The 17,193-nt window shown below is 40.7% G+C and overlaps 1 protein-coding gene across 3 annotated transcripts in view; it reads left to right on the top strand.

The window, feature by feature from the left end:
- DSCAM (DS cell adhesion molecule) overlaps window positions 1-17,193 on the top strand; it is a 791,005-nt gene that overhangs the window by 451,521 nt on the left and 322,291 nt on the right. For all 3 annotated transcript variants that reach the window (XM_032392604.1, XM_032392602.1, XM_032392603.1), the window contains exon 4: window positions 12,949-13,095. In XM_032392604.1, the coding sequence (XP_032248495.1) occupies window positions 12,949-13,095 (147 nt within the window). The remainder of the gene's footprint in view (window positions 1-12,948; window positions 13,096-17,193) is intronic.

Raw genomic sequence — 17,193 nt, 5'->3', positions numbered from 1 at the left:
CAACAGTGTATGTAACTCACTCTCCTTGGAAGCATCATGCACATAGTGCGTCTCAAAGTTTGGTCATTCATGAACCAGCTTTATGATTTCTGCAGTCGCTGAATATCATCTTCACTATTTATCTGTCTACATAACTCATATTGTCTGAAGGCAGTGTAATTATAAAGAAAATGTGCATTTCTGCCTTTAAGTAGTATTATTAGCCATGTATATGTGTGTTTGTGTGTATCAAATACAAATATAGTGACAAATTTCAGTCATATGTGGAATATAAAAAACAAAAAAAATGAGCAAAGGAAAAAAAAAGAGAGAGAAGCAAACCAAGAACCAGACTCTCTTTTTTTTTTAAAGATTTTATTTTTTTATTTGACAGACGGAGAGACAGCGAGAGAGGGAACACAAGCAGGGGGAGTGGGAGAGGGAGAAGCAGGCTTCCCGCTGAGCAGGGAGTTCGATGCGGGGCTCGATCCCAGGACCCTGGCATCATACCCTGAGCCAAAGGCAGACGTTTAACGACTGAGCCACCCAGGCGCCCCCAAGAACCAGACTCTTAACTACTGAGAACACACTGGTGGTCACCAGAGGGGAGATGGGTAGGGGATGGAGGAAATAGGTGATGGGGATGAAGGAATGCACCTGTCGTGATGAATACTGGCTGTTGTATGGAAGTGTTGAGTCACTACGTTGTACACCTGAAACTAATATCACACTGTACATTAACTATATTGGAATTAAAATAAAAAACTTAATAAAAAATTTTCAGATTAAAAACAACAGCAATATAGTGAAAGCAAAACAATGATACTAAATTCTGGCCAGATACACTTGCCTTGCAAAGGCTCTTAGCCAGGAGCTTACTTTACCTGTGATTAATAAAAAAGAAAAAGGGATCGACAAGTGTTGGGGGAGGAGCAGAGATCATTCGTCCTCGTAGAACAACCCGAGAATCAGAGCAGAGGGAAGGCAGAGGCACACAAGTGGTGGGTAGGTCAGGGGCACCTTCCAGAGGCTTTCCCTTTGGAAGACTCGGAAGCATTGATGAGGCACGCAGGGAAAAAACTTCTCACTGTGTGTTCTCATGGCATTTCTGTGTAGAATCTCAGCGGCCTGTGTACCAACAGTGGGTCCTGTCCCATCCTGATTAATCATGGACATATTTTTCAGTCTTTGTTTACCTCAGCACATGTGTATATTCAGCTGGCATTGTTTCACCCGGCTTTGTATGGCTCATACTTCTATGGTGAGTTTTCTTTCCCTAGAACTAGAAATTAGCCTTTAGTCATGGGGTTACCTTCAACCCTATTACCAGCTCTGCATATGGTGGGCAATTGCTGTATGACTGTATTAGTAATGTTTTGTTAGGAAAGACACTGCCAGGCAGTGGGTTCCATGATCAGCTAGATCTTGAGGAGCCATTTGGGAAACTGAGTTACGCTCATAGCCAAAGGCTCTAGGACATGAAAGCTGGTGTTGCTTCTACCCAATCTCATTGGGTCAGGCCACTTAGAACCAAGAGGATCTGGTATCTAATCTCCAGGAGCTGTATCTGACATGATTTCTACCATGGGGGGAGGTTTGTAAGTATATACTTGCATACAGATTTGCACGAATGCTCAGTAAACTCTCTGTAATTCCTGTAAACATCTCCTTGCATTGTCAAGAAACAGAGATAATCCAAGACCTTCAAATGATGCAGCCTGGAAAAGAAGTCAGCTGCTTTGTCTGCCACGGTGGGTGTAAATCCAGCCACATCTGGGGCCTTATAGCCTTGCCAGTCTGAGCAGACGAAGGGAAGACGTTAAGTATCCCAAATATATGAAGACCATTAGACTTGCCTGGAGGTGGGAAACTTAGTGAAAAAAAGAACAGCCAGATCGCCAGATGCCCAACGGTGCTCTTCAAACACTTTTTCCTTGACTCACAGTAAGAAATACATAGTGAAAAAGACATTTTGTATAGGGACCCAGTAAGCACATATGTATACAGAGACGCATGCATACAGACATATACAAACACCTCCACAGTCCTGAATGGGCACCTGTGAATTCAAACAAAGCTTTCATAAAAGACTTAGCCCTCCTATTTGTGATGCATGCCAATTCGTTCTATCAACTCTATTTTATTTTTTAAAAAACAAAGTTACAGTCCATGAAATTGATTTCACAGCCCATTAATAGGTCGCTGCCTGCCATGGGAAGAACCATTACCCTGTAATATTAAGTGGCCACTGTGTCTATTTTCAGCCTTAACTGTTCCTATTTTTCTAAATTATTTCCTGTAACCATATATCGTATGCATGAGGCACACTAACTTTATGATTAATTTTCACTGTGTTTCACCGATAAGCCCAGGGGCCTCCATGCCCCTTGGGTCCCCAGCATGGTTAGACCGCGTAAGCACAGTCATTGCGGATCGAAGCACTGTGCTTTGTTCTCCTCCTCTTTCTTCTCCTTTCTGAACAGGTTGCTTTTTAATGAGCAACGTATCACAGCCACAACAGGAACAGGTGATCGACATGAAATATGCTCTTTCTGCCTCAAAGTCAGAAATCTCGTGGGACAGGGCATACTGTTGATGTGCCTTTCCAGATGTGAGTTACCCCCATATGGCAAGCAGCACTCGTGGCATTCTTTTTCTTACCTTTCCAACAATCTGTTAAAGCCCAGAAGTCCAAATTAAGTCACCCGCGGACAACCAGCGCCATGCCCCAAGGCTTCTCCTTTCCAGAAAAGGCTTTTCTCTCCAGCCACCCAGCGCCCCTCCCCAAAACCTACAAGTCGCTTTTGACCGCACCCCAGCCTCCAGGCCAAATCCATGGCCAGTCAATTCTATTTTCAAAACATATTTATTTGAGCTCCTTGAACCTGCCACCATTTCTCCACCTCAGGACCCTTGCACATGCTTTCCTTTCTTTCTTCTTCTCAGCCCTACTCTCCCATCCACTGTGCCTCCTGTGAAAAGCACCCTCCACAGAAACCCTTCCTCCCCTACACTGTCTAAATAGCAGTTCTCTTTATGTGGATTCAACCTCCTTGCCTTAATTCTCTTAAGAACACTTACCACATTTTGTAATTATTTTCTTTGTCTATTTACTTGTTTTGATTCTCTCCCCTACCGAAATATTTGTTCCTAGATGTCAGGGCCCCAAACCATTTTTTTCATCATGTAAATGAGGACATACAATTTAAATTTTATAAGCTTCTTCAGCTCTTTAAAAAAAAAAATCCTTAAAATAATTCCTTTAAAAATCAAATTCCATTCTTTCCAAGGATTTATTCTTTTAAATAACTAGGAATCTAACTAGAGGAAAGATTAATGGCAGACTGCGCTATCTGCTCTAAGAACGAAGATCTGATCATTAACAGACTAAATAGGGTAATTAGGTATACAGTTGGAATGCAGTGTGCAGGCTGAAATTAGTAGTGTATAATTGAGCCTCATTTAACTGCAGGAGGATTTCACTGAGAGAATTTTATTTACATAAGAAAAATGTCTTAGATTGCTCTGGGAGAATTTAAACATATGTATGCCAAATCACTCCTTACTTATAGAATCCAAGCCCAGGGTTGCTAGTTTATTCGTCAGGCCCCATGTGCAGGGGTAGCATCATCATTTTTGGCCAAGTGGTTTCTTCCAGGCAGCCCAAGGTCCAAGCTGGTGCTTCAGGATTCCTTTGAATATCTTGGTGACACTTTTGTAAGCACAGCAGATCCTGACAATATGCCCTATGTACCGAGCCTATTTTCGGGAAAAATCCAAAATAAGTATGTCATCAGTATTCAAACAAGCATTTAATCCAACAGTGTGAGAGGTGGGGGGAAACAGTAGGTAAGTAAGGCAAACATGGGGATTGACCTGCCCTGGAGAGCCTCCTGTCACTGGTGGGGGAGGGGGGGAGTGCTACGCGTGCAAACAGACTAGATTGAATGCAATTAGGGGTAAAGTCCTGTGTTACCAAAGTAGGGCTGGAAGATCAGGAGATCCGCTACCTACCAGCTGAGACGTTGGGGTTGGGTTGTTGGAGGGAGGATCACAAAGACCGGGGTAAATATTGAAAGCCCCCCTTAGGCTTTTCCGTAGGCGTCAGTGTGATCAGATTGAAAACCAGCCTAAACAAAAGGCCATCTTTTGACACGTTTACTCCCAACATAAACATTATCCTGGATTTCCCTCCTTCCCCTCTGTCGGGCTGCTCAAATGAGTTTGGTCTACGCCTGCTGCGTCCATATGCTCACCACCCACTGACACCTTCTTCCAAATAAATTTCAACTGCACAAGCAGTGCACTAATGGAGTCTTCCTTTAAGATACTCAAATACATGAGACTATGAAATAAAACCTGTAATTCTGCCTTCCCCTGCCCTAGTCCGCCGGTGACTTCAGAGGTGACTACAGCTCGCATTCTGGTGGGTATCTTCTGACACCTTCCTCTCTGTTCATTTACACACACAAATTTATACGCACGGGCACACATCCATTGCCTTTTATACAGGACATTACGTATTGTTCTATACTCACTTTGCAGATCTTCGCATGCAGTATGCAGTCTGCATGTGTTTACCTTATGGTCTTTTTTTTTTTTTTTTTTTGACTGGTAATATTGAGGGTTTTTTTTTATTATTTATATATTTTTATTTAACTATGTAAATTATTTTTTTAAATTTTATTTTATTTCATTATGTTATGTCTTTTAAAGGGCTGCATAGTATGGATACACCGAACTTCATTTATTCACGCCTTGATTGGCATTTAGGTTTGTTTATGGTTTTTCACTTTTAAACAAGGCTGAAGTGTACCTCTTCTGCGTACATTGGTGTGTGCACGTGTATGAGTGTTTCATTAGGACTGACTCTTTGAAGGATCAAGCTGGAGGGAACTGTATGCAATTCTTAACATTTGAAATAGGTTGCTAGAGTGCCCACCAAAAACCAAGACTTCACCACTTTACACTCCTACCAGTAGGTATGCAATCCCCACGCCCTGTGAAGACTATCTATTATCACATATTTTAATTTTTTCCTAATCTCCTGAATGAAAAATCACATCTTGTTTTAATCCTCATTGATTTTTGTCGAGTTCTAGATAAATTCCATTCAGAAATCAATCAAAATGCGATTAATTTCATTTGTGGAAGATGGACATTTTTGCAGTATCAAGCTGTCTAATTCTGGGATTTGTGCCTCTTCATTTACCCAAGTCTTACACTATTACACCCTTTGCTAATGATTTGTAGCGTGCTTTAAGTTCATTGTATATATGCTTAGCAGTTTGTAGCTAGATATTTAATATTTTTATTTATCTAGCCAAGTGGGATACTTTATCATTATATTTTATTGCAGATTACAATTATTTTAGAGCACCTTTCTCTAGCAGGCACCCACATGGATATTCTTATTTAACATCACAGTATCGCCTGGAATGTAATATCGCCCCACTGTGCAGAAGAGGACACGGAGGCTCTTTCGGGTCATGCGCGCATTCTAGTTTATGCTGACAGCGAGACGCAGAGCTGACGTCTGCACCATCCTTTCTGGAAGTCCTCCCTGCCTGGTTCTGAGAATCCCACACCCTCCTGTGTCTCTGCCCCTCCTTTGTCTTGCTGTGTCTTGCTGGCTCTTTTCCTCCACTCCCGACCTGGGGGGTTCCTGGCCATCAGTCCACATCAAGGGCTTCTTGGCATGCAGAGCTTGATCCCCAAAGCTCTGTCTCCAGCTTGACTTTCATCACACACCCTAAGTGACCCAGCATGCCTTCCCTATAAAAACAGACACCTGCCCCAGCTTCTTCACCTGCCGGCACCATCGCTATCCCGTCCGTCCCTCAGACCGAGCACTTGGAGTGCTCTTCTCCCCAATCCAGTTCTGTTGATTCTTTGGCTTAAATGATTCTGGGTGTATCACTTCTGTTCCACTCTCCCTGTTCCTGTGCCTTGCTGTCTCACCAGGGCCACGACCCAGAGCCGGGCTGTGAGCTCCCAGCCACAATACCAGGGCATCACGCTGGTGGGGATACCAAAAGGTGTATGAACATGGGCGAATCACTTAATCTCTGTTCCTTACTGTTCTCATCTGTAAAGTGGGAATAATAACAGTACCTGCCTCGTGGGGTCATTGTGAGACCCACATGGGTCAAAACACGGGATGTTCATACTAAGAATGCAATACCTGTTGGTTCTGATTAGGATTAGTGTCAATACCCAGATGTCTCTGTGTCCAAATTTCCACTTGTTATGACAACCATCACATTCGATTAGAGGAGCACCCTACTCCAGTATGACCTCGTCTTAACTAATTACATCTGTGATGAACCTATTTCCAAGTAAGGCCACGTATTTAGAATGTGGTCTTGGGGGTTAGGACTTAACTCTTGAATTTTTGGGGAGGGGCACACTTTAACCCATAACACCAGGTTAGAAGTCTTATCTTAAGGGCCTACTCCTCTCCCTTATGTGCAGCTTTCAACATAATTTTCTTTGAACAATCATTTTTATCAGGCCACTCATTTGCCCAAGATATAGCTGTAGATGCTTCACACCTCTATCTAACTATGGCTTGGCACCCACCCATCACATCACACGACAGACCTACCTCAGAACAACAGGAAGAGTTCAATTCCATTCTAGTCTACATCTGAATTAAGAGAAGGTGATAATAGGTTTTATATATATTTATATATATATATATTTTTCTGTTTCCACTTCTATTTTAGTTAATGCTAATTCAACTTTCAAACCCCCAAAAATGTTAAGATATTCATTCAAGGCTCATCTTGTTTCTAGTGCCACATACTTAGAACTTAGATTTCAATCTTCCTCTTATTTCTCGGAGATTGTTATGGAAAGTCCCGGGACAAATCTCGGTTTCATTACCCAGTTGGCTGTCACTTGGAGGTGGTAGGCACAGCTTATAAAAGTTTCATTGTGTTATGCTACCATTTGGCATCTTATTAGAAGAACCATCTGTTCTTTTAATTACTATTAACTCAGTTCAGATTGCAAGAGCAAAAAAACCCCTAAGATATTTCTAAGTGAAAAATCAAATACACGTTTAAAATCTTCCTGAAAATAGTGTTGTCCCTATTGAAGATCTAACAGCCCGGCTGCACAGGAAAAAGCCAGAGAGCATAATGAAAGAATAATTAACATCAAAATCTTAAAATATGCTCATTTTCATGTGAGAATATATTAGTCACTCCTAGAGGGGAAAAAATTCTGTTTTTATGTATTATACATGAGGAAGTTTCATGTTGAAACCTAAAAAGAGGTATTTCAGCTTGCTTTCTTTTTACCCAGACTTTAGAAGAGACATTTTGTGTACAAGCAATGATAGACCATTTCAGCCGTCTACCTCCTGAACAAATATTTCCAGATAGCATAGCTAGGCACCACTCTGAATAATAGAGATGAACAACTGAGCAAGACAAATCAAGTTTCTGCTATTCTGGTTGGAGGAGAGAAATGTTATGCCAGCCTTAAACACACACAAGGCAACCTCATGTAGATGTAATAAAATCAACCTCTGTGAGCATGAGTGACCATGGGTACGTTAATGTGGGCTGGCACTGCTGGGAAGTTGATTTAGGAACTGAGGCCAGAAAGATTAGAAAGACCCAGCCAGGTAGAGAGATGGGCTCAAGGTCCTTCAGGTAGAGTGATTAAGAGGACAGGGTGGCTGAGGCGTGGTGGCAAAGGGAGAGAGGGGGTGAATGGCTTTTGGAAATATGGTCAAAGCCTGAACCATTGTAGGCCACTATGAATAATTTGGTCTAGTGGGATCTAGTGGACACTGAATGATCTTCCTGATTTCCTGCACTGAATGACCGTGGCTGGTGAGTGGGGAACAGGCTGAGAGGAGCAGGAGTAGAAATAGAGTGAGGAAAGGCTGGGACCCCCAGACCAGGGTGTGTACTGGAGATAGGGAAGTGGACCATTCTGGATGTATTTTCGAAGTAGGAACAGAAGGACCTTGTGTTGGATGAGATATGAGAGGTGAGGAATGGTTAATTTGGAAGACTTCACAATATCTGTCTTAGGTTTAAATACTGACAAATATGCAGGGAATATTCTTATTCGAATCACATGATGATGATTACAGAGGAAGACCTCGGGTTTCCATGAATGTCCCAGTTCCTTGCAGGAAGGATGTCTGAGGATGGTGTCTATACGGCCGTCCTCTGCCCACAGCCCCACATTGAGATTTAGCAAGCTACTCTGTGGGCCGTGTTCCATCCCTCTGCACCCTGCTAGTACCCTGTTGTGTGATCCTGGCTCACAGGGGTTTGGGGACTATTTTGCCTGTCTCAGTGACATAGCTCCCAGTGTCAGGAATGTGATATAAAACTCAGCCATGTTATTTCCACTCTCATGCTTTTCCTGCTACATGAGGCTGCTTCACAGAAGTTAGCAAATACATAAACAATTAAATACTATGTCTATGTCCATGGGCTCTTCCCTGTCTGGCTTAGGCAGGCTGATGGCCCTGGGCAGCTTTGTGCTCATGCCGTCGACGGATGACTGATTGATCCCATCAGAACAGCAAAATAACACACATTATGCCTGCTTCTCTAGATATCCTACTTAATGCATGACTATCTGTTAGATGACAGCCATGCATTAATCTAAACTTCAACACCGGAACAAAGAGGATGCTCTTTGCCATCTGTCTTTCATACGTGAACAAGCCAAAGTTTAAAGATGCTGAATGTCTTGTCTGAGGTCACACAACTGGAAAGTGGCTTTAACAGGTTGGGAATTTGGAGCTACTGGGTTCTAAAACCCAGTTTTTTTTGTTGTTGTTACCTTTGTTTTTATTTTTTATTGTTTTTTTAGTATTGTATTAAGTTTTAACTTTAATTCCATTGTAGTTAACATACAGTGTTATATCAGTTTCAAGTGTACAATATAGTGATTCAATAATCCTACACATTACTCAGTGCTCATCAGGACAGCTGCCCTCCTTATTCCCCATCACCTAGTTCACCCATCCCCCCACCACCGCCCCTCTGGTAACCATCAGTTTGTTCTCTGTAGTTAAGAGTCTGTTTCTTGGTTTGCCTCTCTCTCTTTTTTTCCTTTGCTCGTTTGTTGTTTCTTAAATTCTACATATGAGTAAAACCCAGCTTTTTCCTCCACAATGAGAAATCCTTATGGGTGGGTGAGCTTGTTCTACCTGGTACCAAGGAAAAGATCTTTTAACTTGATTCTTTATAAGAATGAGAAAAAAATTAGCTGAGTAGATTGAACAAGCAGATTAATAAAGTATGCTTTAACATAGCAAGTTAATTATTTATGTCGGAGTAATCTGCAAGGATGTAGGCAGGTTTGGTAATAATACCATTTTCCTCCCTGGTATTGGTAGTTAACTTCATCCAGGTGAGATGAGGTTTCCTGATTACACTCCAGCTTTTTCCTTCCCATCCTGTTTTCTCACCTTGATGCCATGTCTCCAACCCTAAGACTGAAATCTGTTTAGGTCGTAAGCTCCCTGAAGACAGAGGCTGTGTCTCATTCCTTTTTGGATTCCCAGAGCCCAGAAGAGTGCTGGCCCAATGAATGGCATACCCTTCGGCTCTGGTTTTCCTAGAATCAACTTCCATATGCTTTCTTCTGGAGGTCTCTGATGCCTGCTTTCTGCAGCTCAGATCTTCAGCTACACGTAACTGGGCACATGGGTGGCTAGAACTGCTGAAATTTTAATATTGCCTCTGATGCTATTGCATAGAAAACTTGAAAAGGAAACAGGAAGAGTGTGGCTACAGGACTTAAACCCTGCATTTTCCTAGAATACTCCCAATTGTGCAGATGTCCCATTTTCTTTGCTAAGCTTTATGTCTCTAGATAGAAATATCCCTCTAGCCCCTGTGCTGAGCTGGCTGAGCTGGTACCAAGCTGTGGGCTTGTTAGTGAAACTGACATACAAGCTCATGTCAATAACATTGGAGAACCACACCAGCACTTACTCTGGACTCACAAACTCTTAGTTTATGCAAAGCTCTAACAGCTGTGGTATGTCTGCTTTCTACCTCTCAGCATACTGAATGCATCACCTTGTGAATGTGTTGATGGGGATATGGGTGGCAGAGAGAAGTAATAATTCTTGGTTTGCCTGGTAGCAAAGGAAGGAATGGATACACTGTTGAAAACAGAACTAGGGCTTAAACACCTGGGAACCATTTAGTGCATGTTGAGAAGCCAAGATAGCTTCTGAGATACCCCTCTAAAAACTCAACAGTGTAGCTCAATAATGATGACCCAGAACCCCCAAATTTTTCACTATTATTCAGTTGACTGATTTGCAATATGTTTAACATGACACAAAGTATGCACTATGTTTGAGAAATGTTTTTGCACTATGTTTGAGAAATGTTTTTGGAAAATTATTAGCGCTTTAGATAGTGCTAATAATTTTCCAAGGGAAATAAAATAACCTATAAATTTTGGCTTTTTGCACAGTTGTATGTTACCAGACAGTTGTGAGTAGTAAAGGTATGTGTGTGTATGTGTGCGTGTATGTGTGTGTATGTGTGTGTGTGTGAGACAGAGTTCCTGTGTGTGCTGATTATTAATATCAACATTTTGTATCTCAACGTTTGCTTATTTTAACAGAAGCACATTCTTCAATCCCGTTTCAGGATGTGAACGAACCTTTTATTCTATAAGATACAAAAGGCTCTGATGATGTAAGGCAGGAAATGGCACGTGGTGGCAAGTTAGGGAGCAGTTAAGATGATTTCTTATCACCATGGAGACAAGACATCTGGTGCTCTAAAGACTCTGTGTGTCCTTGTTGCCCCTGAAAATTCCATGCATCTTGGGAGTTCAGACTGTAACCCAGACCCTGGGTCTTCAGGGCTCTCTCCTAGTCAAAGGCTTCTTTTCTTCATCTTTATTTTGTTTTAAAATGTTGATCGATTTTGAAATGGTTTCAATGGAAAATGAGGGCTAGACCAAATGGTTTCAATGAGGTACAGTAATTGGGACAATTCCTTCTTCCTATGAACATCTCAGGAATGTTTAAAACAAAGTTCAAGTTCTTCTGAAACAACATGTCTTAAGGGTCTTATTTGGCATGCTAAGTGAGTAAAAAAAAAAGTGAGATATTACAGGAGCAAGTAAGTGATTAAATTAAATGTGCCTGGAGAATAGAGCCCTCTCAGGAATCTGCAGAGTAATAAATACGTGCAGCTGCTTGTGCATTTCCCAACACTTCTAAGCAATGGTACACAGAATGCTTTCCACTTACATTTCACCACTGCTGATGGCCTGTCAATTCTAACGAAAATACTCTGTGTTAGAAAGGTGACCCGAATTACATACATTATCTTTTTGTTTCTCTTTACTGTCTACCGCTCAGTACTTTAAAAAAGCTTGTTATTAAAACGTTATGTAAGTATGCAAAATATACTGAAAGAAAGAATGTTTCAATTATACACAGTATGTATTGGTAAGAAATGCCGTGTGTGATGACATATGACAAATGGTAAAAGGTATTTTTAGTTGCTTTCTCTTTGGGGGAGGATAAAGCAAAAATATCTAGAATATACAGCATTTGCTTTTCTAGCTATTTTAATATTTAGCATATTTATAATATATCTTAAAGTAAGTAACTAAAACAGTTTAAAAAGTGAATTTTTTACTTAAAGATTTTTGTACTTTTTTGGGGGTTAATTTGCATTATTTTAAAAAGCTTATTCTAGATTGGTATCTGTTTTTTTATTTTTTTTCTTATCCGTGCCCTTTTGAATTGCTCTTACTTGCATTAGAAATCATAAGCCATTTTTATTTTATGTGAACAACTGGTCTATGAATAAAGTGTAGTCTTTATAAAAAAATAACCAAGAGCTGTAGGAATTGTGTTCATAACTTAAATATTTGATACCTAAAATTATCAAAGTCAAGATGCCTGGAAATTCTGATTCAAATAAATGAAAGGAAGTTTCAAATGAACTAAGAGCAACAAACAATACAAGAAGGTAAATTATTGGTATTTTAGTCCTTTCTGAAAGACACAGAATTGCATTATCCCCCACTAGAATTGTATCAGGCAGAGAAATCTTCTGTAAGAGAGTCTAACAATGTTACGAGAGTGTTGTCCTGAGTCATTCACCATGTGGGTGTCACAGTTCACTTCGGCGTTCACACCTTTGCCTTCCTTTGGTTTATCATCGAATTATAACTGAACAGTAAAAATTGTCTTCAGATATTTACATTTTCAAAGGAAAAATTACCTTTATTCTTCTTAGAGCAGCCCTGGCATTTGATCTCTGAACGTGGACAGTTCTATACAGGTAGACCAGTAAAGGTACACATCTCAGGAGGGAAAGTGATGATTGACGATTGTTGGAGTACCGATTAAGAAACTGCAGAGTCCTCCAGAACACCGACGACAGGGGGAATTGATCTTAGTCTTAGAATTGAGCATTAAGTGTTGGTTGTTATTATGAGGGGGTAAGATAGTCCTTCCTGGGAAATTTGTGGATATTTTATTACTTTCCAGCCTAACATTTGTGATTTTCATGGAAACACTTCAAACTGAGGCAAAGGTTCATGCTCATGTGAGGTAGAAATTCACCAAAGAAAGTTAATATTCCCTTGATTTGTCACATTCTAAGAGAGAAGTTGTCATCAAAGAAAATCTGCTAAATTAGCTGCACATTAATTATATGCCAATTCTGCTGCTCTAAAGAAAAATACATGACCTTAAAACTTAATTCATGAGATTAGACTTTCTAAGTGTATATTTATTGTGTAGCATACTTCCTCAAAACTCCTAATTTAGGGTAATTGAAAAATTAAAATAGCTTGGACCCTTAAAGTAACTGACACACTCCTAGCATTAGCCTTTGCTTAAGCTTCCTGCAGGTGGGAAAAAAAATATTCAATGTCTTTGTTTATGTGATTTGAGTTGCTTTTGTTCTATTTTAATTGGGCAATCATTTTCTTCTATTGCAGGATCTAGATTTCTCATCACATCCACGGGAGCCTTGTATATTAAAGATGTACAGAATGAAGATGGATTGTATAACTACCGCTGTATCACGCGGCACAGATACACTGGGGAGACCAGGCAGAGTAACAGCGCTAGACTTTTTGTATCAGGTAAAAACCCATCGAGACTTGTGGTTCCCATTTCTGTTACTCCTTCGTTAGTGTCCTGAGCGAAGTCAACCAAACTTGTAGAATTCATGACTCAAATAAAGACTTCTTTTTTTCCCCCAAAAATATATTAGCAACTAAAGGGTTTTTTTTTTTTTTTTAAACCAACCCTAATACGATACACTACACATATAGATATTCCAAGGAAAGTCATTTCAGGTTTTGTAAAATTCCACATTCCTATGACCCAATGTGGCTTCTGTTTTGAGGAGAATGCCTCCTTGCCCTGTGTATTTGTGTCCTGTCCACCAGCACTACGAGGCTCTCTGTGACACATAGCTCTGAGGGAGAAGAGCAGGGGCACAGGGAACACACCTCTTGTTCCCCATATTATGTCTAACAATATTGGGGAAATAACCCACATCTAAAAGGATAGTCACTCCCTCCCACCTCTGTCCAGGATGATTCTCAAGTGAAGAAAACCTGAAGGCTGCTAATTCCACTCTGCTGGAAAGATGCCAGTTTTGTGCCTTCCTTTATAGCATTTATACTTTGAGAAAATATCCACCTTTTGCATAATCTTCACCACTGGCTTGTTACTGGCCCATCTGTCAAACAAGTAAGCAATCCGCTCACACGGCGATGTGCTAGCTCTTCGTGGAGCCAATTAGAATGTGAGATGTCCATCTCGGTCCTAGAAATCTGGTGCAAAACATCTGACCTTTGCCCTTGCATCTTTAGAAGGTAAAACTGCTTCGTGACCTGAATATTTTCATCTTATTTGTAGTGATGCTTTGTGAGGAAGAAGGGATGGAAAGTTGTTGACCATTGGTGTAATTTAAAACATTGCTGCCCAAACACCTACTTAGTGTGCTTTTGCTGGGTTCCTTGTCCACATTCACATCCTTAAAATAGCCAGAGTCCACCTGTGTTTCCAGGGGCTTTGCAAACACAAGTCAGAATCAAGTGATTTCTTCTCTGTACACAAAAATACTTTTTATTTACCTCTTCTTTTTCATGCCAAGTGTTACTTTATCTCTTGCTTTATAGCTCTGCGTTGTTGCTTCTGTTAAGGGCAGGAACAATCAGTATAGTAAAATTATACTCCATTAAAAAAAAAAAAGACTAGAGAAAAACAAATGAGAAAGTGAATGACATCTGTGATCTTTGTCTATGGTGGCTTTAATGACAGCACAGTGTTCTACTTGCTCAGAATATCCTAGAAAAGGTCTTGTGTGCAGTCAAGAGGAATGTCATAACAGTATTGGGACAAGAAAGGGGAAGGATTGGGGGGTGGATCTGGGTACAAGATTGAATTGAATTTTAGCAAAAGAAGCAAAAAACATTTCTCCATCCCCCAAAATGAATTAAGTGATGGTATTCCGAGAGCTCATCTTCTTTTTTTAAGATTTTATTTATTTATTTGTCAGAGAGAAAGAGAAGAAAGAGTTTGCAAGCAGGGGGAGCAGCAGAGGGAGAGGGAGAAGCAGGCTCCCCGCAGAGAAAGGACCCCGATGTGGGACTCGATCCCAGGATCCTGGGATCATAACCTGAGCTGAAGGCACATGCTTAGCAGACTGAGTCACCCAGGCATCCCTGAGAGCCCATCTTTCTTGAAAAAGAAACTTGAATAAGAAATCTGAAAAGAAGGAGAAAATTGGGGAAAAAAGAGAGAGAGAGAACCTGAAATGTGGACTTGTTTCTCTCTATTCTAAATTATTAAGTACTGATTTTCAAATTTAACTCTTAGTGTTGGAGAGGCAAATTTACTTTTCTTAATTCCAAGTTTTTTTGTTGTTATTTTGTTTTTTTAATAGAATGTCTTACTAATGTTTTAAACATTGACAGCAGGACCCATGAGCACTTGGTCACTGTGGAGTGAGTGGGGTCCATGAGGTCACCCAGTGGGCATTTGTGATGGGAAGTGAGGAGCCTCAGGGCACAGTCTCATGAAGGAGTGTCTCACACTAAGATCTTGAGCATCTGGGGTTAGAGGTATAGCTGTAGGGTCAACAGAGCCAAGTGTCATGGAACGACTCTTGAGAGAGTCTCTGTATGTAGCACGTAACTGTGAAGACTTTTTGTCACAGAAATGTTAATAACATAGTTGAGGGAGGAAATTGTTACTGCTAGAAAATTAGAACATCAACACTGAGTGCAGATGACTATTCTAGAAATCTAAGCTTTGAAGGAAAAAGAAAAATTAATTTTACTTTAGATTTAAATGCATTTAAAAATGCACACATGGGGTTTGGGTCCTGTGGCGGCACGCTAGTGACAAGGTTTTAATGCTCTTAAACTCCTCCTGAAACAAAAACAGACCAAATATGATGGCAAAAGAAAAATCACAGGGACAAGGCCTTCCAGGAACACTCGGTGGCAGTGGATCGTGGGTTGGCGTGGACGGAGTGTTGACAGCAGCGGGGCATGCAGGAGTGGCCGCCATGTCACGGAAGCAGTGGGCGCCAAAGGGGCACAACCCGCTGGGACTCCACATGGTCACAAACCTGCAAAATAGTCAACAGATACTCCTCTTCAAAGCAGAGGATCAGCCCTTGAGTGGACCCTGGGGAAATGTGTCTAGGAGTATTCACCACCCTCGGATAGACCTACCTGAGTTCGGAGTGGAAGATGGGTGCAAACTGCCATGAGAGCAGTCACTGATGACCACATCGCTCGGTGGTGGCACGGCTCCTCGAAGATCTCACGTGTCCAGCAAATAAATACTCCTTTCAGAAGAACAAGGACTCACCCCAATAAAACCACTGGCGTTTGGAGTCAAGTTGAGCCAGAGTGGCTCAGAGTGACTCAGCATTACTAAGGGTGACAAAGGAGGCTCGGGTGGCATGGGAGGCCTTGAAGGAATCCCATCCTATAAAATACTATAATGTAGAATGGGGCAGGGGGCGGGGTTACTTATGTTTATGTTACTTTTATTTGGAACCAAGATTTTCAGTGTAAGAGAAAAGATAAAAATATAAAATCCTTGAAATGTCCAATAGAAACTATCAGTACACACTTGCTATATTTTTATGAATGTGTCCCCAAGGTCCTTACATTGAAAAGGCCTGGAAGTGATGGGGAACAGACAGCAACAAGCACCTCTAATATCTAGATCCCAGCGTCCTTTAAGTACTCCCCCTAAAAGGGACCATGATTCCTTGGAAGAACGGTGGATTATAGTGCCTGGGACAGGAAATGTATAAATGGGCCTGAAACATTAATGGGATCTTGTCAAAATGATACAGGGGACAACTTCTGAAGGGGCTCTCACTGGCTGAGAGTGTGATGAGTTGAATTTCAGAAATAATGATTGCATTTGATTGATAACCATTTAACATTTTAAAAACTTTTGAGTTTGTTATGAATACACACACGTACATATATATACTTATATGCTTACGTTGGTATATACTTTGATACATGCACACATGTCTACTTAATAACAACCAAAGCAATAGTGAGAATCTCATTGGTCTACATAGAAGAAACTAGGGCACCAACTCTTGATTTTGACACTTGGTAGATTAAAGAGAACCACAATTCTCTTTATCTTTCCTATGACTGTTGTATTTCAAAATAACCAAATAATCCTAGTTTAGGAAGGAAAGTTCTTATTTGCAGAATAATTACATCTACTGAATGTGAAGGAGCTATGACAATTAGAAAATCATTTCCACCTTTAATGAAATAACTAATTCAGACAAACTTTATCACCTGAACTTGCTGATCAATTCAGCGTCACTGAGTGCAGGAAAGCTTCGTGTTGTATGCGTGTAGAGAGAAAGGAGAGAGGTTGAAATTGATTAATCAGCTCATGAGAACTAAGTTCCAGTTCATGAGAAACATGGCCAGAGGAACACATTCAATGACATCATCAAGAAAGAAATTCAGACCGTGGGGTTTCCTACAAAACAATTCACCTGGCTTCTTCAGCAAGTCAGAGACATGAGAGAGAAAAGGAGGAAGAGCTTGTTTTGGATTAAAAGAGAATTGAGAGACATAGCTGTTAACTGTAGAACAAGGCTGTTTAATTAGCACAATTGTAAATAATAATAATAATAACAATGACGTGTTTTTAGCTCATCAGGGAAAAGTGAA

This window comes from Phoca vitulina, unplaced genomic scaffold (genome assembly GCF_004348235.1).
Source record: "Phoca vitulina isolate PV1807 unplaced genomic scaffold, GSC_HSeal_1.0 scaffold68, whole genome shotgun sequence".
In the NCBI taxonomy this organism is placed as follows: Eukaryota; Metazoa; Chordata; class Mammalia; order Carnivora; family Phocidae; genus Phoca; species Phoca vitulina.
The sequence above is the reverse complement of the archived record's forward strand: the minus strand, read 5'-3'. Positions and strand labels throughout refer to the sequence as shown.